The sequence below is a fragment of the Alexandromys fortis genome, unplaced genomic scaffold (assembly GCF_014885135.2).
Source record: "Alexandromys fortis isolate MF-2015 unplaced genomic scaffold, M_Fortis_MF-2015_v1.1 scaffold_308, whole genome shotgun sequence".
In the NCBI taxonomy this organism is placed as follows: domain Eukaryota; kingdom Metazoa; phylum Chordata; class Mammalia; order Rodentia; family Cricetidae; genus Alexandromys; species Alexandromys fortis.
Window position 1 is genome coordinate 395,768 of NW_026068180.1, and position 23,014 is coordinate 418,781.

At 45.9% G+C, this 23,014-nt stretch overlaps 1 protein-coding gene across 1 annotated transcript in view; it reads right to left on the minus strand.

The window, feature by feature from the left end:
* Nucleotides 1-23,014, minus strand: part of Parp4 (poly(ADP-ribose) polymerase family member 4) — a 97,791-nt gene that overhangs the window by 70,917 nt on the left and 3,860 nt on the right. The window contains exons 2-10 of the mRNA XM_050129099.1: nt 16,464-16,596; nt 13,887-14,082; nt 12,564-12,627; nt 11,863-11,938; nt 10,702-10,815; nt 6,629-6,778; nt 4,340-4,477; nt 2,400-2,573; nt 255-415 (exon numbers count right to left, since the gene is read on the minus strand). Coding sequence (XP_049985056.1) covers nt 255-415; nt 2,400-2,573; nt 4,340-4,477; nt 6,629-6,778; nt 10,702-10,815; nt 11,863-11,938; nt 12,564-12,627; nt 13,887-14,082; nt 16,464-16,595 — 1,205 coding nt within the window. The 5' untranslated portion in view covers nt 16,596. The remainder of the gene's footprint in view (nt 1-254; nt 416-2,399; nt 2,574-4,339; nt 4,478-6,628; nt 6,779-10,701; nt 10,816-11,862; nt 11,939-12,563; nt 12,628-13,886; nt 14,083-16,463; nt 16,597-23,014) is intronic.

A 23,014-nucleotide genomic window follows, 5' to 3' on the forward strand; every position in this document is an offset into this window, starting at 1 on the left:
TTCCACCACGTGAGTCCTAGGGATCAAACTCAGGTCTTAGGGTTTAGCAGCAAGTGCTCTGACCCACTATGCCATCTTGGCAGCCCCTCGAGATAATACCGTAATAACAGAAGAAAGCGTTTCTCTGCCATCTAACTCCAGGTGTCTTGTTTGAAAGTAGAGGATTACTTTCTCTAATCACCTCGATTGGCTTTTTAACAGGACCTCAAAGAGCAGCATTGTTACAGAGCCCAAGGGACCTGCTTTGTGCTTACCCGTGATTACTCTGCAACACTTCTCTTCTAACCCTGGAAAATTCCTCAGTATTCTGTTCAACATGTTCGATTTTGCATCTCAAGGCTCGGTACTTGGCAAGAGACGGTGGGTTGGGTTTGGATAGATGAGTTTCACAAACATTCACCATGTCTCTCACCAGCTGCGGGTAGAAAGGATACAGAGAAGTTAGCTACCACACATCCAAGGGAATGTGTGTATTACCTTCATATTTTCTGAAAAGAGAAAAATTAGTTTTTTCTACAAGGTTTTTGATTAATAGTTGGTGTTGGTAGTATACTAAACCGAATAAATCTGGGCGTGGCAGCTCACATCTGTAACCTTAGCACTTGGGGAAAGGCAGGAAGACCGCTATGAGTGCAAGGCTAGCCCAGGTTAGATGGTAAATTCCAGGCCAGTCCAACTTGCAGTGCAAGACTGTTCTCAAAAGTAAAAACAAAGTTTCTAAAAATCAGAAGGCTTGGTACAATACCAGTTTTCCTGGCTACTTGGGAGACTGAGGCAGGATTACTTGAGCCCAGGAGTTGAAGGCTAGTCTGGGATGCATAAGAGAAACTCCCATCTCCAAGACAGACAGACAGACAGACAGACAGAGAAAGAATTGCCTCACTGATACCACAGTGGAAGTATACATTAGTATTGTGCTTTAAATTAGCTACTTTTCCCACTGGTGTGCCAAAATACCCAACAAAGGCAACTTAAGGAAGGAAGGATTGATTAGGTTCTTGGTTTAGGGAGGATAGCCCACCATGGTGGAGAAAAGTTGGTGGTGGGATCGTGGGACTGCTGGTCATGTTGTCTGCAGTCAGGAAGCAGCGAGACATGAAACGCTGCTGTCAGCTCACTTCCTCCTTTGCACTCAGTCTTGGACCCCAGTCCATGGGACGCTGCTGCCCACATTTAGGGTGAATCGTCTCTTCTCAGTCAAACAGCTCTAGAAACGTCCTCACAGAAATGTCGAGAAGTGGATTCCAAATCCCAACAAACTGACGTCGAGAGCACACACAATCACCACAAACTGACGTCGAGAGCACACACAATCACCACAAACTGACGTCGAGAGCACACACAATCCCAACAAACTGACATCGGGAGCACACACAATCCCAACAAACTGACGTCGGGAGCACACACAATCATCACAAATGTGACTTTTTTGTTTGTTTTGCTTTGTTTCTTTTTCTGGCTGTCCTAGAACTCACTGTCTAGACCGGGTTGGTCTGGAACTCAAAGATGTCCACCTGCCTCTGCCTCCTGAGTGCTGGGATTAAAGGTGTGGGTCACCTTGTCTGGCACACACATCATCTTTACAAGATTAATTTATCTTTTATTTTGTATGTATAAATGTTTTGCCTGCCTGTATGGATGTGTCTATACATATGCCTGGTACTGGTAGAAGTCAGAAGAGGACATGGGATCCCCTGGAAATGGAATTGTGGATGGCCGTGAGCCACCACGTGGGTGGTAGGAACTGAAACTAGGTCTTTGGCAAGAGCAACAAGAGCGCCTAATCACCACGCTCCCTCCCCTGAGACAGGCTGGTCTCAGACTTGCTATGTACTTGAGACTGCCCTTGAGCTCCTTCTCCTTCTGCCTCCCTTGAGTGCTGGGATTCATGCCTGGCATTATTCTCCACATAGATTTTATTATTATTATTACTATTATTATATTTTCATTTGTTTTTTGAGACAGAGCCTTTCTACATAGCCCTGGATAACCTTGAACTCACTATATAGACCAGGGTGGCCTCAAATTCACAGAGGCCTGCCAGCCTCTGCTTTCCAGGTGCTGGGATTAAAGGCATGTACCATCATGCCCAGTTTTATTTCATTTTTAAAAAACTTATTTATTTTTATCTGTATGAGTATTTTGCCCACATGCATGTATGCATACCATATGCATGCCTGGTGCCCACAGATACCAGAAGATGACACTGGGTCCCCTAGAACTGTAGTTACAGATGGCTGTGGGCCACCACATGAGTGCCGGGAACTGAGTTCAGGTGCTCTGCAAGAGTGGTCAGTGCCCTGAACCACTGGGCCATCTTTTCAGTCCCAATTCACCATAATTTAAAGTCATGATGGTGCAAGACATTTTAAACCGAGTTCTTTATTCCAGGGCCGTACCTGACAAAGGTCCTCTTTCTGCGCTAACAACCTCAGGTTAACTTCTTCAGATGCTGGGTGTTTGTGAGGAATCAGTCGGTAGAAATCGGCCATCGTCTTCTGCAGTTGCTCTGCTGGTTCTCCATTCTTCAGCGCTGTTTTTATGAGAAGGAGAACCCCCTCTGCTTTACTCACCTGCCAACAGAAAAGCAAATATGCTTATTAAAGTTTAAATCCTGATAATCATAGAAGAGGTGTGCATAAAAGTATCTGAAATAGCTGCTAGGGACATTGGAACTACGAGTTTTCTGTAGACCACTGACTATGCTACAGTTTGGGCCTTTAAAAAAATAGAATATCTTTTATTAAATCTTTCACAGTTTCAGTCCTGTTAGTTTGGGTCTTAACTGTGTTCCTAAAGTCCGGATTTTGAAGCTTAGTCCCTAGGGAGGTGCTTCAGGCAAGAGGTGGGACCTTTAGGAGGAAGAGCCTCTCTTTCCTTTTGCTTCTTGGCCTTGAAGTGAGTGGGTTTTGCATCACGATACACTCCTGATAGGATGCACTGCCTCCTCCGAAGCCCAAACAACAGGCCCAATCTACCAAAGCCTGAGATCTACAACTATGGTCCATAAGAAATCTTCTCTGTAGAAATGGACTGTCTCTGGTGTGTCCTTATAGTGACTGAAAACTGACTCACACAGCCACCAGAGCAAACGCTGATCTTAAGGTCCAGCTCAGTTGTGAGTGAGGCCAGGAAGGAGGATGCTTGCAAAGCTGGTCTCGGCTCAACTGTGGGGACACTTGTAGGGGCTCTTCACGTCTTTTTATTTTATTTTTTTTATTTTTATTTATTTTTTTTTTTTGTTTTTCGAGACAGGGTTTCTCTGTGCTATTGGAGCCTGTCCTGGAACTAGCTCTTGTAGACCAGGCTGGTCTCGAACTCACAGAGATCTTCGCATCTTTTTAAAAACAATTTTTAATTTACTCTTTGGTAGTCTTACACGTGCGTGCACTTTGATCAGACCCACTCCTTCTTTCATCCCTCTCCTGCTCCTTCTGGATCCTTCTTCTTTTCAACACGTGCCCCGCTACACAAACATCTTTCTAAAAATGACCCACTGAGTTTACTGATGGTTGCTCGCATTTGTCTAAGTGCAGGGTTATTCTCTGGATCATGGCAACTTATGAGTGGCTACCCCATTGAGGAAAGACGCAGTAGCATCTACTATACACATGTGGACATGAACAGACAGGAAGACAAATGCAATTGTTGCTTTTCTTTTTTTCTTTTTGGTTTTTCAAGACAGGGTTTCTCTGTAGCTTTGGAGCCTGTCCTGGAACTAGCTCTTGTAGACCAGGCTGGCCTTGAACTCACAGAGATCTGCCTGCCTCTGCCTCCCAAGTGCTGGGATTAAAGGCATGCGCCACCACCGCCCGGCTAAGACTTGCTTTTCATAGAGAAACATAGAGCGATGTCAGCATCAAACCAGAGACATGTTCCTAATTATGAGAGTGCATTATGAACATTGCATCACTGGGAATATCTTCTGTCAATCACTTGTTCTTTCCGCCACCATTACACGTAATAGAAAAGAGAACACCATATGCTGGTGTGCTAGAAGCAAGCCTGCCTTCCCTAAGACGGTGAGAAGGTGAGAGGCTGAAGGAGTTGTTTCGAGTAGGTCAGGATCTGGGTATCTAAAAGTGGGCACTACCACTCTGTCCCTTGGCAACAACACCCTTGGCACCAACACTTAGGCCTGTATTGGCCACCACTGAGAACCAATGTGACAGGGACATCTGATTCTCTTAATGCTCCCTTTCTTCAGTGAATGAGGAAAGGACAGTGAGGGGTGGACTTCAGAGGAAAGCAACCAGTACGTGACTGTTAGCATTAATGTTTACACCAGTCCACCAGGAAGTAGCTTCGTTGTGTTGATTCAATGGCATGCTTGACTTACGTCATTCAGGCTTATGCTGTTCACCGGCTTGAGAAGTGTGTGCTCCAGGTGCCCCAGAGCTTCTGCCCAGATCATCTCCACCAAAGCGCTCACCTCCTGGCTCAAAGCGCCTGAACTTATGACCTCCTCCAAAAGCAACTGAAACAACAAAACCACAAAGAATCACCACCAATAAAAGTCCTCATGAGCATTTTTTGTAAAACAGACACAGGGGCTGGATATGGGTCAGTAGTTGAGCACCTGTCTTGGGTTCCATGTCCAGCCTCACAAACAAAACAACAGCATATATCCAGAAAGGAAGCATTAGAAAAAATAACAGAGCCCAAGAGAGGCACCCACTCCCATAGCCAGACACTGCAGCAGGGAATGGCTTGATTTGTCCCTCAGGGTTCATATGCTGGCAGCCTGGTCCCCACTGTGGAACGGTTGGGTAGTAATCCCCACTACACCCCACAGTGGTCGACCCTGAAAGAAGAGACTGGTGGAGGGTACTCAGAACACAGGGCGGAGCCTCAGTGTGCATGGACACTTTTCTTGATGGACGTTCTCCATGTCATTATGTAGACAAGTGGTCTTCAACAGGATGCCAGAGTCAAGGGGCTTATACCTTCAAGCCACTAGATTGTGAGTCAAATAAACTTTTTTGTTGTTGTTATTGTTGGTTTTGTTTTTCGAGACAGGGTTTCTTTGTGGCTTTGGAGTCTGTCCTGGAACTAGGCTGGAACCAGGTTGGCCTCGAACTCACAGAGATCCACCTGCCTCTGCCTCTTTGAGTGCTGGGATTAAAGGGGTGCGCCACCACCGCCTGGCTCAAATAAACTTCTTCGTAAGGTTTTTAGCCTCGTGTATCTTGTGATAGCAACAGAGAGCATACGAGGATGCTGGGTAACTGGCAACTCAGGCTTCCTTTCCCCACTGGGGTTCCTGTTCCTCATTGCTCACTGCATATACTCCTGCTGGAGGCCCCCACTCCTACCACTTCTCTCCCATTTTATTCTTCCTCTTGCCTTTTCCGCTACTCTGTAAGATGTAGGCCTATCTGTGGCACTAAACCACACACATGCAGTAAGAGTTAAGGAGCCTGGAGTCATAGCCCCGACTGCAGTGAATTCTTTCAAAGACTGAGCTTGTTGCTGAGATACACAACACATCTTGTGGCTTCTCCCACATCCTAGCCAGTGTTCATCTCTTCTTTTAAGTTTATGGTTTTTCGTAAGCTCCCCTTCTCCTCTGCCAGATTTGTTCCTGTTTTGTTTTTTTACTTAAGACATTATTTCCTTCTTTGAGACAGGCCTTCAGGAAACCACAGCTGGCTTCAAACCCACTATGCAGTTCTGGATAAATGAACTTTGGATCTTCTCAATTCAGCCTTGGATTATAAGTGTGAGACCCCACACCTGACTTGGATTATAAGTGTGAGATGCCACACCTTTAACACAGCACTAAGGAGGCAGAGGCAGGTGGATCTCTGAGTTCAAGGTCAGCCTGGTGTACAGAGTGAGTTCCAGAACAGCCAGGGTTACACAGGGAAACCCTGTCTCAAAAACAAAAGCAAACAAAAAATAAATGAAGTCAAAAGTAGAGAGATGAGTCAGTGGTTAAGCGCAATGGCTCCCCTTCCAGAGGGCCTGAGTTTGATAGTCAGCGCCTACAGGTCACCTCATAACCATCTGTGACTCCAGCTCCAAGGGACTTGATGCCTTCTTCTGTCCTCTGTGTTATGAATACAGAGCAAGGTGGGACATTTAGGAGGTCCCATGGTGCGTGAAAGACAAATATGCCATCAGGCAGGACTCACATGGAGAGTTTATTGGAGGAAGAGAGGAGAGGGAGGGAGAGATAGAAAGAGAGAGACAGAGAGACAGTGAGCTGCCTCCTCAGAGAAGTGGGAGTAGGCAGGGTTTGTCTCTTAAAGGGGCAAGGCTAAGGTGTGCCTGGATGCTAACACTAACAGTACATGTAGTATACAGACAGGCACACAGGCAAAACATCATACACATAAAATAACTACAAATACATACTCAAATTGCTGGATGCAGAGGCAGATAAATCTGTGAGTTTAAAGCCAGCCTGATCTACATAATAAGCTCTAAGCCAGACAGAGCTACATCTCTGGGTGTGGTGGTACCCGACTAAAATCTCAGCACCAAGAAGGCTGAGGCAGGGGGTTTGAGTTTGATACCCTTCTGGACTAAAGACTGAGAGAGTATCTAAAATAACAAACCAAACCAAACAACAACCACACACACCCCCTCCCCACTCAACCAAAACAGCACAATCCTGGCTTACTGCTTGCAGCTTTTCAGATGCTAATTGTGTTGCTTCCGCTGTGAAGAGCTCTCGGAGCAGAAATCCTTGTCTCTTCAGGTCTTCAATGTAGCGTTCATAATATTCACTGGCGCCTTCAGAGGTCTGCTTTCCGGTGCTCTCTCTTCTCGTCTGGGAAATGCAGTACACAGAAAGACACAGGTACTTATGAACACGCTCATCCTCAGTGAATACCTACACCCTGCCATAAAGGGGTTCAACACTGCTTTTCTTAAACAATTGCCATGTTGCTGGGCAGTGGTGGTGCACGCCTTTAGTCCCAGCACTTGGGAGGCAGAAGCAGGCGGATTTCTGTGAGTTGCAGGCCAGCCTGGTCTACAAACAAGGGCTAGTTTCAGAATAGGCTCCAAAGCTACACAGAGAAATCCTGTCTTGAAAAATCAAACAAAAAACAACAAAACAAAAAAACAACAAAAAAGAATTACCATGTGGTGTGAATGGAAATGTCTCCCACAGGCTGACCTTAGTGCTAGGTCTCTAGTTGGCAGGTGATTTTTGAGAAGGCTTGGAGGTATGACCTTGCAGTGGGGGATGGGTGGTTGGGAGAACATCATGGGGGTGGCAGGGCAGGCTGGCACACTTTCCTGCCCTGATATGGTTAAGAGTCTTATTCCCTTGGAAGAGAAAGTCCACATAAACCCTCCCATCTCTAAGTTGCACTGGTCCTGGTGTTTTGATTATAGCAACAGAAAAGAAACACTTAAACTGTTCCGTTTTCACCAGGGTAGCCTTAAAGCTGGAGGTGCAGGAGGAAAAGCCCGAGTGGGCAGCACAGAAAAGACTCCTGGCGGGGAAGCATTCGTTCAAGCAGGCTTCAGCGCTGGTGGGCTCCTCGTACAATGAACTCGGAAGACTGGTACTCCTCTCCTTTTTGGAAGTGCAGAAAGTCAATCAAGGGTGGGGAAGAAGAGAAGAAATCCCTGGAAAGGATGGTACAGCTGGGGACGGCATCAGTCAGGACAAAGTGAGCTCCCAGGAGGAAGAGCGCAGAAAGGTTCTGTGCTCAGGCAGATGAAGGGAAAGGCACAGGTCCCTCAAGACCACTCACAGGCAGCACTTTCTGCTCTTCCCGGAAACCCATCCCGTGACACGGAGCGACTCAGCTGACACTGACCCCAGACGAGGGAGGAAGATGGAGTCCTGGTGTCCCCTAGATGTTGACTAATCCTGACTCTGAGGTGTACGGCTACAGGGCGATGTCACACTCATGGACTGTTCGCATCGGGGCATCTGAACTGTGTAGAAATGATGTATATTCCCAAGTCACTCCATTTAAAAGACAGATGCTAGAGTTTGGATCTTAACTGGACCAGGGCCAAAGAGAACCACAGGGGCCTCATACCTGCTAGGCAGGATTCCTACCACTGAGCAACAGCCCTAAAGCTTTTGTTTTCTTTTAATTGTTAAAAATGGGTGCTGGGAGCCAAAGCAAGCACTGGGCCTCTGAGTCATCTCTCTAGCACCAACCTTCTTAAAGTTAGTTATTTCAGGTAATTTGTTAAGTGGTGGAGAGCGTCCTAACAATGGAGATTTCTGCTAAGATGGCTTCATGTGACAGGGCAAGCAGAAGCCTCTTCCTGAACACCTCTCACTACTGCTTAGGTGAGGCTTTCCCCTGGCAGGTGGCCAGGGTTCCCCCACACAGACACCAGGAGCCTCTGCTGGAGTGCTGGGATCTGAGCCTGCTAAGGATGGAGGGTAGCCAAAGTGCTAAGTATTTTTTCTTAGATGACAAACCTCTCTGCTGACAATGCAGTAATCCCAATCAGATCAGATCAGACCAAATTAAAAGATACCCAGGTTTAATGGCTACCACCATCATCACTCTTGGGTGGCCCCTTGATATGGAAGACCACAAAAAAAACAAAACAAAACAAAACAAAAACAAAAACGAGGAGGCCATGTGTTCATTCTCTGGGGGGCAGTTTAAATAGCCTATGGGAGTGGTCTTGACCTTTGGGGGGGGTGTCACCATTTGGCAGGCTTTTTTGACCCTCCCTGGGGAGGGAGCGTAGGCCAGGAGTTAGGGTGAAGCCCCCAGCTAAACAGTATGACCTACACAGAGTTACTCTCTTCTTCCTTAAAGATATAACACAGCCCATCATGGATTTTTTTAAAAAATTACTTTTTATCCAAATAACAAGTAACCACATAGAAAGTTAAACATCTCCTACCTGGACACATCTGACCCTGGATTAAGGCTCTAACTCTGTCCGCAGGGAAACCTGATAAGTCAGCTAGGAGGCTGGTGCAGTAGGCTCACAATCCCAACATTTGAGAGGTTGAGGCAAGAGTGAGATCTGTCTCCAACCTTCCACCCCTCCCAAAACAGCTGTAACCTGTAGCAACACCTCCAGTAAACTCGCATCAAGGTTAGGACTTCACTGCTTTGGGCTTTCTTGCGAGTAGCAATTCATAGGACGCGATACATCTCCAGGGTCACCTGGAACCCATGCTCTGAGATATGAGCACCTGAGGGTCAGGGCTTCCCGAATGGTCCCATCTGAGGTGTGTGTCTTTCCTCTCCACCTGGGTAACATCTGGGCTAGGGGCCAGATGAGAAGCTTCCAGAGCCTCTGTGGACCTGTGTGAGGACCTCTCTCACTGAAGAATGGACTCTGTGTCCTGCATGCCGCTGTGTTTCTGGCCACAATAGATCTGCAAGGCCGATTATCTACGTGAGAAGACTCCCTGGTGGGCGATGCTTGGTGCACACTTTAATTTTTGGGCGTTCGCTCTGGATCTATTTTTTTTTCTTTTTTTGGATTTTCGAGACAGGGTTTCTCCGTAGCTTTGGTTCCTGTCCTGGAACTAGCTCTTGTAGACCAGGCTGGCCTCGAACTCACAGAGATCTGCCTGCCTCTGCCTCCGAGTGCTGGGATTAAAGGCGTGCGCCACTGCCGCCGGGCTCTGGATCTATTTTTATTTCAGAATTGTTTTAGAACAGCTGGGCTCCTGACTCGACACTGAACTAGGCTTCTGTGAAGCCTTCCTTGTGATGTCCAGCATTCTGTGACCTGAGTCTCGAGTACCTCATGTTATGATGTTAGCCAACCAGCAAGGCTGGCACTTCCAGGTTCCAGGGCCACGCATGTGCAGACAAAGACCTCAAGCAAAATACCCCAGGGACCTTAAAGGCCCGGCATGACCCATGTGCAGCATGGTCGCGTCACCTACATATGACGCAGCTACATAAGCCCTTGCGTGCGTGCCTGAGCTCCGTCACCTGGGTGAGCTCCGTATGACGTGGCTATGTCATCCCCTTGTTGCTTGCGCTAGGCAGCATTTAAAAGCTGGACATGCTATCTTCAGCCCTCTCTTTCTGCACACCGACTTCCCCAGGCCTGTACACGTCTCCTCTAATAAATTCCTAAGCGGGTTTGTTGCGTGTTTCGTGCTTCCTTCTCACCCGCGCCAGGTAGTCTCACCTCACATGCACAACAGAGTCCGGACTGTCACAGTGAGTCCCAGGGAAGACTCTGTTGAGAGGCAGGTGTGTGGTTCATGCCCGTAATGGTAACACTATGGGGGCTAATGAGGAGTGCCAAGTTTGAAGGAAGCCTGGAATACAGAGTGAGAATGTCTGTCTCTTTAAGATATGGGGGTGGGGTAGGGTGGGAAAGAAAAGGAACAAAGGCGAAAAAGATGAGGAGGAGTAGGAAAAGATGGGTGAGGAGGAAGAAAAGAGTGCAGGAGGAGGGAAAGATGGAGGACGAGGAGGAGGAGGAGGAAGAAAAGGCGGGTGAGGAGGAGGGGAAGATGCAGGAGGAGGAGGGAAGATGGGTGAGGAGGAGGGAAAGATACTGGCAGAGGATCTCTGCTACCTTTTGATCTTGGACTTTCAGCGTCCAGCACAGTGAGGAAACAGCTTCTGTTGCTTGAGCCACCCAGTAGCCATACTATTCATTTCAGCAGCCCAGCTGACTATGCCCCCAGATATGAAAACACTTAGCAGGTAGATAGGCGGCTTGATTCCTTTAAGCAAACTAGCAACAGGAGGAGTAAAGACACAGGAACATAACTCAAGGCATCACCTGCACGCGGTCAGCCAGGAGGAAGTGCGCTGATATCACAAAGGGGCAGTCCCCGGGGTCCTGGGAAGACTGCAGCTCTACTACCACAGTCTCCAGGCCTCTGTCCGCTCCCACCTGCAAGACAGGGTACCTTTTAGAAGCAGAGCTATGGAGACTAGCCACCCTCCACATCAGAAAAGGCTGCCTAATATGCTGGATCAATGTATCTTAGAAAACACGGAAGTATCAAGAGAGTAAAAATCACCCCAAACCCTAACAGAGTAATATAATCACTACCAATATTTTTGTATAATTTTTCTCTGTGTATTTATAATGCCACTTTCACATATTTTATTATAGAGGGAAATACCCTTTTAAATTTATTATTCAAACATCCAAAATATAAGTGGGTCATCACTTCAAAGGCAAGTGTTGATTTTAATTTGTGTGACTCTGTCAATAAAGTTTTCTGTTTTCCTTTAATCCAAAAAGAACAGTTCAACATGGCATAAATGTTTGGTGTCAAGTCTATCTTTTCCAAATATTAGAAACAGTTAATGACAAAGTAGAGATTTATTTCTAATGCCATATTGATGTTTTAGATTGTTAAATATTTGGCTGGATTGTGGCTCAGTTAGTTGAGTGTTTGATTAGCAAGCCTGAAGCCCTGGGTTTGACTGCAAGCACTGCAAAACTGGATGGTGCATAATTATAACCCAAGCATTTGGGAGGTGGAGGCAGAAGGATCAGTTAAAAGCCATTTTCCACTATGTAGCAAGTTCAAGGCTAACCTGGGATACACGAGATCCTGTCTCAAAAACAAATAAAGTATGAGCATGAATGACTTTCACTAAGAACACTAAAAGAATCTCTTTTTCTTCTTTAAAATTTATTTAGTTTTTGGGTTTTATTTGAGAGGGTTTATTTGGGTTTCATTGTATAGCTGCGGTTGTCTTTGAACTCACCTTTGGCTCAACCTCCTAAGTGTTGGGATTATAGGCATGGAGTACTACAATAGGCAAAAATTTAAACAATTTCTGAGCACAACAGCCAACTCGAGTTACAGGACATGTGATGTTCAGAATATGAACAGCTTCTTACGACAATGAGGAAATCACCAAAGAGGAAACGCTTTCAGAAATTAATCAGTTTCTTTTCTCTAAGTAAAAATAAGACTCTTACTTTTTCCAAGACATTATACTTCACAACTTCAAAGTCTTGAAGAAAATGAGGAATTTCGACATTTTCCGCAGAAACCCTGAAAATTATATAATTAACCATTTAAGACTAAAAGGGAGTTTTGGACCACACAGAATCTCCCAACAGATCCCCCATTCCTTATGATGTATGGAGTAAATTTTCGACGCCTCCTCAAGTAGTCTAGAAATGGTTAAATAATTGTGAAAAAGGAGCTTGAGTCATCTTCTGCATAACAAATTGATTAGTTATCATTTTCTGGTTTTACATTGAAGGTGGAGTGTGATAATTATTTAACCTGCGCGTTCTGTGAGGGCTGACCAGGGAAATCTCCGTCCTCCTCTTCCGGACTCCCAGCACCATGGCCAGACCCTAGTGCACAGGAGGTGAGGACAGGCTACAGAAGCAGACACAAAAGACAGGGCCACCTTCTCTGGTCAGCGTGTTTGGTCGTGGCTCCGACTCCAAGCAATGGTTTTCTGAGCTACAAGTCCTTTATAATATAAAGGAGTCCAGAGTATCACCTGTCCTTTGCTTGTTGGCTTTGTTTTGTGAGGCAGGGTCTCCATAGGTAGCTCAGCCCTGCCTCAGCCCCCAAGTGCTGGGATTACAGGCACACATCACCACCCTCAGCACCATTTGTACTTTCAATACCACGACTGAAGTTTTCAAAGTATTTGGCTTACTGGGTGACGTCAGTGTTTTCATTCTCTGGTGTGTTGTCCAAAGACACATCTTCTATTCCCACCTCTGGAATTAAAAGGAAAACTTGTTAGCTGTTCAAAGATTTACAATTAACTGTGAACCAAACTGCTAGAATTGCTATGATTATTTTTTTTTGGTTGTTTGTTTTCTTTTTCCTAGTCAGGGTTTCTTTGTGTAGCCTTAGCTGTCACTGGAACTCACTCTGTAGACCAGGCTGGCCTTGAACTCACAGAGATTCACCTGCCTCTGCCTCCCAAGTGCTGAGATTAAAGCCACGTGCTACCACCACCCGACCTTGTTATGATTCTTAAATGTGATTATTTGCTGTATAATTCCCCTCCCCATTCAGTGTTCTGGGGACTCAAACTCAGGGCCTTACACAAGCCAGGTAAACACTCTAACGCATACCCTCAGCCTCAGTTAAGTTTTCGTTTTGTTGGGTTTTTTTTGGATGTTTTGGTTGAGGGTTTCACCATGTTTCCCAAGCTGGCCACGAACTCCTAGGCCCCAGTGATCCTCCTGTACCATCTTACCAACCCAGCCATCACTTTCTTCTTTCTTGGTTTTTCGAGACAGGGTTTCTCAGTAGCTATGGAGCCAGTCCTGGAACTCACTATGTAGACCAGGCTGGCCTCGAACTCACTGAGATCCATCTGCCTCTGCCTCCCTGAGTACTGGGATAAAGGCATGCCACCACCACCTGGCTAGCAATCACTTTCTCAACACCAAGGATTATTCTACCCCCAGTTAAATTTACACACGGGGCCTGGGGATTGCACCAATAGTAAAGCGGTTTGCATGTGTGAGGCGCTGATTTTCAGCTCCAGCAGCCAAGCAAAAGGCCGAGGATGGCAGGGCAATCTAGAAACCCCAGTGCTGGGCAGCAGGAAACAGGAGGACGCTGGGGCTCCCTCACAGACCATCTTAGACCAATTGGTGAGCTCCACACCAGTGGGAGGCCCTATCTGAAAGGAGGTGGACGGCACATGTGCACCATGGGGCATTTATTTAATAAATACATTAAAATATAATAGTTTTTTAAAAAAATTACACATCACATATTCTGAGGCAGTCAGGGTTTACTAGTCATTTTAAGTCTAACCTCAGTAGACGTCACACTGAAAAATCTCTATCTGTAGCTAAGCTGGCCTTTCATCCTTCAGGATTTTGTTTCCTGGGTCTGAGGTGAAATGAATTATTTTGTAGTATTCCTGGATAATTTTTTTCCTCACAACACCTGTGACATGTCCAAATGTCTACCACAGCATTGATCACACGTTAAGGGCTTGGTAGGACACACTCACCAACACAGCTCTCGTCACCTGGAGGGGACACGACAGCCAGTGACTTGGGATCATAGTTCTTCACGTCCAGGAGTCTCCTCTGCTTGACAGAGTCCCATATGAAATCTGGGCTTGCAATCTGGACATCATTCTTCTGGATGGAGCTCAGCTGATACCGACTCAGGATTTCAGCATTGTCTAAGATCACATGTGTGCACTAAAGGAAAACAGTACGTTCATTATACAGCAGCAAAAACAATATTGACCAACAGTATTTGTTATCTGTAACTTTAACCCCTAAAGGTCTTATTTTATTTAAAAGTGTTTAAGTTCATAGTGATTTTTTTTCAGATTTTAGAAAAACTTTAAAAATGAACACGTTGTCACTCCCCACCCCCACCGCCCCAACCACAGTTTTAGACCAAACCTAGAGCCACGATATGCTGCTAGGAGAGCACCCACACTGAGCTCCATCCTCTGACCTAAGCCAATAGTGACCACACTGTGGGTATGGATGGGCTACATCACAGGTAGCTTCCAAGTGCTCCATGCTGGGAGTGCACTCATGCATATATCTTTAGTACTTCTTCTATGCTCTCTTGAGGCAGAGGCAGGAGGATCTCTGCGGACTCAAGGCCAGCCTGGTCTATAAAGCAAGTTCCAGGACAGCTAAAGTGGTTACACAGAGAAACCCTGTCTCAAGAGGAAAACACACACACACACACACACACACACACACACACACACGAAAACAAAAGAAAAAGAAAGAAAAAGAAAACGGAGGTATCAAAAGGTATTTATTTTGTTACTTCTATTTGGTTTTTTAAAAACTGGGACTGCACGTGTGTGTCTGTGTGTGATGTGTTTGTTCATCTGTGTGCTGTGGGTGCGTGTATAAGCCACACCGTGCACGTCAAGGTCAGAGGACAACACTGGATGCCAGTCTTCATGTACCTTGTTTGAGACAGGATCTCTTTGTCATTTGCCACAGATAATATACATATGTGTGTGTATCCACACATACATACTTCTGTTTCTACTTCCTGTTTCACTGTAGGAGCTCAGGGATTACAGACCATGTTTCTTCATTTGCATAGCTTCTGGGGTCCAAACTCAGATCCTCACTTTACCCACTGAACCATCACCCTCGCCTCCCGTTTTTTTCTGCTACAGTGTGAATAAAGAGTACACGCATATTGTAGATATTTATAAAGTAATAACAGGGATCCACCACCCTCCCCCACTGCTGCTCCTCAGAGATCTTTCTAGAGCTCTTCTTTACAGACAATGGGTATAACCGCACAGAGGGTAGCACACTTTTATACTATCTGAGCTTGCTTTTCCACTTATAAAAAGTTTATCTTCAAGTTCATTCCTCATCATTAGGTATATACAGATGTTTATTTATTGTTACATCTGACTGCATTTTTCCTTTTAAGACAGTCTCCTGCAGCCCAGCCTGGTGTGGAACTTGATCTTCATTCACACCTCAGCCTTCCAAGTGATGGGATTACAGATGGGAGCCACCTTACCTGGCTCTGTGTCTCCTTTATCACTGCTGCTGTGCATGTTTCAAACACTTACATACATTGGCAAAAATAAATAACAAAAGTTCAAAAGATCTCACACAGCATGTGAGAGTTTCCCAAACAACGGAGACCCTTGTCTCTACCCAGAAGACAGCTTACTTATTGCTTCTTTTTTTTTTTTTCTTTTTCAAGATGGGGTTTCTCTGTGTAGCCCTGGCTACCCTGGAACTCTCTCTGTAGACCAGGCTGGCCTCGAACTGACAGAGACGTGCCTGCCTCTGCCTCCCCGAGTGCTGGGATTAAAGGTGTGTCCACCACCATCAGGTTTACTTATTACTATTCAGTGGATTATTATCTACCCATGAAAACGGAGGCTGGGAAGCCAGGAAGCCATGTGATGGACGCATGCAGATCTCTTCCTGAACTGAGGCAAGTGGGGACTGCTCTTTGTGGTGCCCTGCTGGAGCTGAACTGGCCTCTTAGAGAAGATGAGGCTCTCTATGGTTAATACCCGGATGGACCCAGGGAGAGGTAACCAGGGTCAGACCGAGCAACACAGGGGAGAGGAAAGACAGGGCTAGCAGGTCTGGGACATACTACCTTCAGACTTCCATTCCACTTGTGAGACTGTATCTAAACTCTTAGGCCTACAGTTCATCTCGTGAGAAGCAGCAGCTTCCTTCAGCTCTTCTGAGGTAAGTAAGCTACTGCAGAAAGACTAGTTCACATTGCGCTTCTGCCCCTGCGCTGCCCTCCTGGCCAGTGACACAGCGTGCCTTTCACAAGCAGGTACACTATGACTCTCCTCTTTAAAAAACAGGCATGGCTGGTCTGAAATTCTATTTACATCTGTGCCTAAACCCGAATGGTTATCAGATTCCCAAGATAGGAACTCCCAGCGCAGAAGGCTGGGCTCAGTCCTCTAGCACCCCCTGCTTCTTCTGGCCCATCCCCCAGGGGACCACACCCCAGTGTCACCTGCTACCAGTCTTCTCTGCTTACTCTAACCAGAGCCGTGTTCCCTGAAAGTTCGTATTAACCAGAAAGTAACGGTAAGATTTGGAAATACCTGAGGATTTAATAAAAATGAAAAGTTTCCTCCATTCTCCTTGATATCAGCCTGCAGCTTCTTCTTCTCTTGACGAGGTAAGTGTTTGACTTTCAAGCAAAACGTACAATTTGCAAAGATCCCCAAAGCCATCCTGGAAGAAAAAATGGGTTCGAGTCACAGGCTTCAGCTGCTGTTGTCATTATTGTTTGTCATCTCTATGTATATGATACACTGAACACACCCCTTTCATACCTCCACCCCCTCACTCTGTGATCTGCTGTGCCATCCTAGACACTTTTACTTCTGGATACATACATATGTATCACATATATACATACATGTGTGATTTTATATGTTTATATGAAATTCATGACGCACAAATGAGAGAAAACATATTTGTCTTTCTGGGATTGGCTTAATCTAGTTGCATCCATTTTTCTGCAAATAACATGATTTGCTCCTCTTTATTGCTGAAAGAAATTTGATTGTGTATATACATTATATTTCCTTTATCTGTTCCTGTTGTCGGACACCCTTGTTGATTCCATAATTTAACTATTGTGAATAAACATTGATGTGCAAATATCTCTGGGATATGTCAACTTGTTTTGTCGAGACACTTTGAGCCCTTGATTCCACTGTCGCCCCCCCCCCTTTTTGAGACAGGGTTTCTCTATAGCTTTTGGTTCCTGTCCCGGAACTAGCTTTTGTAGACCAGGCTGGCCTCAAACTCACAAACTGCCTGTCTCTGCCTCCCAAGTGCTGTAATTAAAGGCATGAGCCACCACCGCCCGTCCAACTGTCTCCATCTCTTAAGTGCTCGGATTACAGGCGTGAGTCATTACAGTTTATATGGGGATGAACCCGGGGTATGTGAGGCAAGAATTCTAGCAACTGAGCTATATTCCTAGCTTAGTTATGGGTTTGACACTTTATCCCCATGTCACAGAGGAGGAACTGTGCTCCAAGTCACATGACTCAGTATAAAAAAGGGAGAGGGCTGAAATCTAGCTTCAGCCTTCATTCCCTACACACACACACACCCACAGACACGCACGCACGCACGCACACACACACACACACACACACGTACGCACGCACGCGCACACACACATGCAATCACGCATGCATGCACTCCTGTGCAGAACTTCCCATCTTTCTAGAGAATGTGAGGGTGTTCTGCTTCCTGAGTCAGACTTAAATGGAGGCAGACTACAGCCATTCCTTGGGAAAGTGAATTACATGTGGGAGTTTAATATTCAGTAGAATTTGACCACTACACAGAGCTCTTGTTGGCCTGGGTATTATTCTACAATCCATTTATTTTGGTAGACGCCTGAGCTGTGCCATAAACACTCAAGTGTTCCAGCAAGATGGGCAGCTCAGCCCACTCCACACAACCAACTTCGGGGCAGTATAAAGGGCTCAGAGGACTGCACGGCAGGGCCTTAAGGGAGTGGGGTTGGGACCCATCCACCTTTGCCTCGCTGTAGCTCTGAGAAAATGGAGCCAGTGCCATTTTTTTGTTATCAATGAAATGATGGACCAACCGTTAGCTGTGGATCCTCCACTGTGGATCCCAGTCTCATCAACAGGATCCTCACTCAGAAAGGCAATAAGACATGGAGGAGAAGGCTGAGAGACTCCCTTGAGTGAAAAGGTGAGCAGGGCAGAGGGCAAAGGCACCTGCCACCAAGCCTGAACTCCACGAGGAAGGGTGAGGCCTGGGAGGGGCCTTCAGCCTGTAGGAGAGGGCGGGACCTGTGCAGAGAAAACACCACAGTCTCAGCCGCCTCCTCGAGCTTAAGGTGGCTCTGCATTCTGCCATTCTTTTCCCCCCTCACTCTGGGGCATGCTAAGCACATGCTCTGGTCCTGGCTGCTCTCCCAGTTCCAGGGTTATACATGCGCCTTATTTTCATAGTGCTGAGGATGGAACCCCGTGGTAGGGTTCGTTTGTTTGCTTTTCAGTTATTTTCCCATGAAAAATGTTTTAGAAATATTTAAATATTTTTAATTGTGTGTATGCGTGGTCACTGGGTGGGATATGTACACACGAGTGCAGGGGCCCTTAGCGGTCAGAGATGCTGCATGGACCGCAACTGCCATTACAGGCACTTGGGAGCCACCTGGCTTTAGTGCTGGGAACTTAAATTCGGTCCCTAGTAAGAGTAGCATGCCCTGGGGAAGGTGGAGGGAAGCGGAACTGGTACATAAAAATGAGAAAAGATGGGGCTGGAGAGATGGCTCAGAGGTTAAGAGCATTGCCTGCTCTTCCAAAGGTCCTGAGTTCAATTCCCAGCAACCACATGGTGGCTCACAACCATCTGTAATGGGGTCTGGTGTCCTCTTCTGGCCTGCAGGCATACATAGGGGAATATTGTATACATAATAAATAAATATTAAAAAAAATGAGAAAAGATAATGTTTTAAAAATAAATAATAAAAAGTAATATGCACTCTTAACTGCTAAGCATTTCTCCAGTCCCCTAAAAATGCTTTTATGTCATTTTCCCAAATCTCTCTCTCTCTCTCTCTCTCTCTCTCTCTCTCTCTCTCTCTCTCTCTCTCTCTCTCTCTCACACACACACACACACACACACACACACACACACACACACACACACACGAGATTTTTGAGACAGAGTTTTTATGTCGCCCTGGCTGGCCTGGTACACACTTTGTATCTTAGTCTTGAACTTGTAACAGTTCTTTGGCCTCAGCTGTGTCCTGGGATCTCGGCTAGTTCAAGTCATAGCATTTAAGGAGGTACTTTCCAGCCAATACCGCTGACAGTGACTTTAGGGAAGCGAGTCTACATCAAAAGGAGTAACACATTCTGCTCCCCGTCCCCTTCCCTGCCGCGAATCAGGAAGCCTGGCTGCGGTTCTTACTATGCACCTTCCCACCATACAGAAAGGATAAAACGAAGCCACAAGGTCTCTCTCTTTCTCTCTGGTGCTGGGACCTGAACACTCCTTGGAACCCCCACCACAGTACTGTCCATTCGGTTCTCTGCTCGTGGTGGCAATAACAAACTTCTTAGTCCCCAGGAATGTGTCACAGTGTCCTCTTGAACCACCCGTCCCATCCAAAACCCAAGGCTAACATGACCATCCTAGCTTGCAGCAATATTAATATGTGTTGTTTTTGGAGTACTTTTTAGTTTTCATGGCTGATATTATGACTAAGAATCCTTTCTATGGGTTCGTAATGCACGTTATTGAAATTGTAGCTGCTCTGTGCTGACTGGCACAGGCAAAAACCAGCAATTGAAGCTTTCTCTTTTTCTTTTCAAGACAGGGTTTCTCTATGTATCCTTGGCTGTCCTGGAACTCACACAGTAGATCAGGCTGGCCTTGAATTCAGAGATCCACTCACCTCTACCTCCTGAATGCTGAGATTAAAAGCATAGGCCACCGCCACGACCCGCCAGGAATTGAATCTTTAATCTATGCTTTATTCAGAAATCCAGAAATTTGGCGGTCTCTTTGGTAATTTGGTAATGGGCTGACATCTTAAAGATCTGCCTTCTACCTCATGTTTAGGCAGGCTGTATGCAGAGGAGAAATAAAAATGGCCTATCATTCCAAGGTTTAGTCTTTGGTCATGTGATCGTGTCTTTATGGCTGATGATGGTGGAGCCCTCCTTCACATGGTCTCCTCTCCCTGTGTGGTGGGGGTTGGGGGATTGTGTACACCAAGGACACTGGGTCTCACATTCCTCCTGCACACGATGACATCACACTGAAGGTTGACTCAGAACAATCAGCAGGGTGTATGTGCAGCTTCCTTCCTCCAGAATGAAGAACAAACGTGCTGCCACAGTGTAGACTGTTAAGGGCCCTCTAACTATGAGACATAGTTACTGTGGCTCAAGAACTCATAGACGCTTTCCCCTCTCTCTCCCCTTTCTCTCTCCTTCCCCGCCCCGCCCCCCTTCTTCTTCTCCTGCTTCCCTTCTCTTATTTTCTTGAAATGCTAGAGATCCAACCCGGGCTGCATTGAAAGCCTTTGTCATTGAGGTGCACCCCCGTTCCCCAGCACCGGAGCCTTTACTTCTAAAGTAAAAATTGAATGACAAGAGGGGTGAAGGTTTGGCTTGTGACGGCCACCACACAGCGCACACGATGACCTCCGTTTGCCAAAGATCCAATCTTGGCAGCTAGCTCTCGCTTTATCTGCCAGGCTACATGAATCCGTGACTTTCAAGGATGTGGCTGTGCACTTCGCAGAGAAGGAATGGTTTAGCCTGCTACCTGCTCAGAGGGTCCTGTGCAGGGCAGCCATGCTGGAGAAATATGAACATACGGTCTGTTCTGGTGCTGTCCACTTCAGAAAGAGCTCTGATCGCTTAGCTGTAGCAAAGGAAAGAGCCGGGCTCGCCCAGCCAAAGGGAGCCCTCGGTAAGAGGGGCTGGGGAGCAGGCCTCAACAGGTACATCTCAAAACTAACAAACATGCTCACTTAGCTGAAAGAATAGCACGGGCAATGAGCTCAAACATCCCTCCAAGTCAGTGCTGGGACGACAAAAGAAAGCTCAGTTCTTGACCTTAAAAGGTCAGTTTGCCAAGGAAGGGACTGATTTAAAAGCCATGTTAAATGATACTCTTTTCACTACACTTTTATAAAAATTTTCATTTTTATCATATTAAAAAACACCAAAATTTGAAATGCTTTTATATTTTCAAATATTCACCTAGTTTTGTTTATACTTGTTTTGTCATTATTGGGAAAAATCCTTGTTCATTTATTTTTTATTTTTGTTTGTTTTTCATTCTCTAGCACATGCTGGACTTGAACTCATGATGTAGCATAGTTCATAAGTGCCTAGATTACAGAGTGAGCCACCACACTCTTTCTTTCTCCATGTGTTCCCCGTTGCTACCCTTCCTTACTATTTTTACTGTTTTATTGTATAGTCAATAAACTTACAGCAGTAAAGTCCCCAGATCTAGAGAAAGAAAACAGACAGACAGACACAGCTAGAAGAATGCTCCATGGTATGGACTAGTCCAGATGTAAAAAGCAGAAGGAAACAATATAACGGGAAAGTGTCAACTTGCCTACAGAGCCCAGAACATAATCTCATCTTCAACCTAAAAGCAAGGAAAGAACAGGACTGAATATTTTAAATGTTGAATATAAATGACTGATGACCTAGATTACTCTGTATTCAGCAACTATCACTTAAATTTGATTGAGGGGCTGGAGAGATGGCTCAGTGGTTAAGAACACTGGCTGCTTTTCTAGAGGTCCCGAGTTCTATTCCCAGCAACCACATGGTGGCTCACAACCATCTGTAATGAGATCTGGTGCCCTCTTCTGGCCCGCAGGCATATGTGCAGGCAGAACACTGTATATATAATAAATACATTAAATAAATAAGTAAATAAAACCCACTTGGTATCCCTCCAAAATAAATTTGATTGATAAACAAAGGCATTCCAAGAAAAGCACAGTCTAAGGCAGTTCATAGCCAACAAGTCAGCACTGCAGAAGACACTTCAAGAATGACGCTCATACTACCACAGAGGAGGAAAAATATCCTCAATCACAAGAGCAGAAGGAATAACACCTTTCTGGGCGGCATGAAAGCAAAGCCGGGGCCAACTTCGCAGTAAGCCAGCAAACTCTTATCAGGAATAGGGAAAAAGAAGAGACCGAACTATCCACCAGGCCAGGAAAACAACCAACAAAAAATAACAGGAAGTAGTAAACATTTCTCAATAATAACCTCAAATGGAAAGGGCTTGACTCACCAGTTAAGAGACACGGCAGGGGCGGGGGCGGGGAAAGAGAGAAAGAGAGAGAGAGAAAGAGAGAGAGAGAGAGAGAGAGAGAGAGAGAGAGAGAGAGAGAGAGAGAGACTAAAAGACTAAAAGGAGAGGCTCAGTCTGGGCTACAGCAAAGACGGATCTAAGAGGGAACTTTATAGCTATTATTGCTTTACACTAAAAGACCAGAGTAGGACAGGGTGTGATGGCCTCCATCTCTAATCCCAGCACTCAAGAGGCAGAGTGTGGTTCTCTGAGTCTGAGGCCAGCCTGGTCTACACTGTAAGCTCTAAGCCAGCCAAGGCTACATAGTGAGACACTGTCTCAAAAATAAAACAAATCGGTGTAATCTCAAACTAATGATTCAACCCTTACTTCTTAGAAAACAAGAACAAGTCAAAATCAAAAGTTGTAGATAGAGCAGAAATGAGTGAAACAGGGGCTAAAAAAGAACGAGGCACGGGTTAGCCAAACGAAAAGCTGGTTCTTGGAAAAGATAAGCAACACCGACAAACTTCTAGGCAGGCTGACCAAAAATACAGTTTGAGGGGTGTCTGCGCAGTCACGGGCTGACTCTTCAATGTCAGCTAAACTGGGCGTGGTGGTACAAGACTGTAAGCCCAGCACCACAGGTGGCCGTAGAGGGTTAGAAGTTCAAGGTTATCCTCAGCTAGACGGTGCGCCTCAGACAAGCCTGGGCTACAGAAGCCCTTAAAGAGAGAGCAGAGGGAGGGAGGGAGGGAGGGAGGGAGGGAGGGAGGGAGGGAGGGAAGGAGGGGGGGGAGGAAGGAGG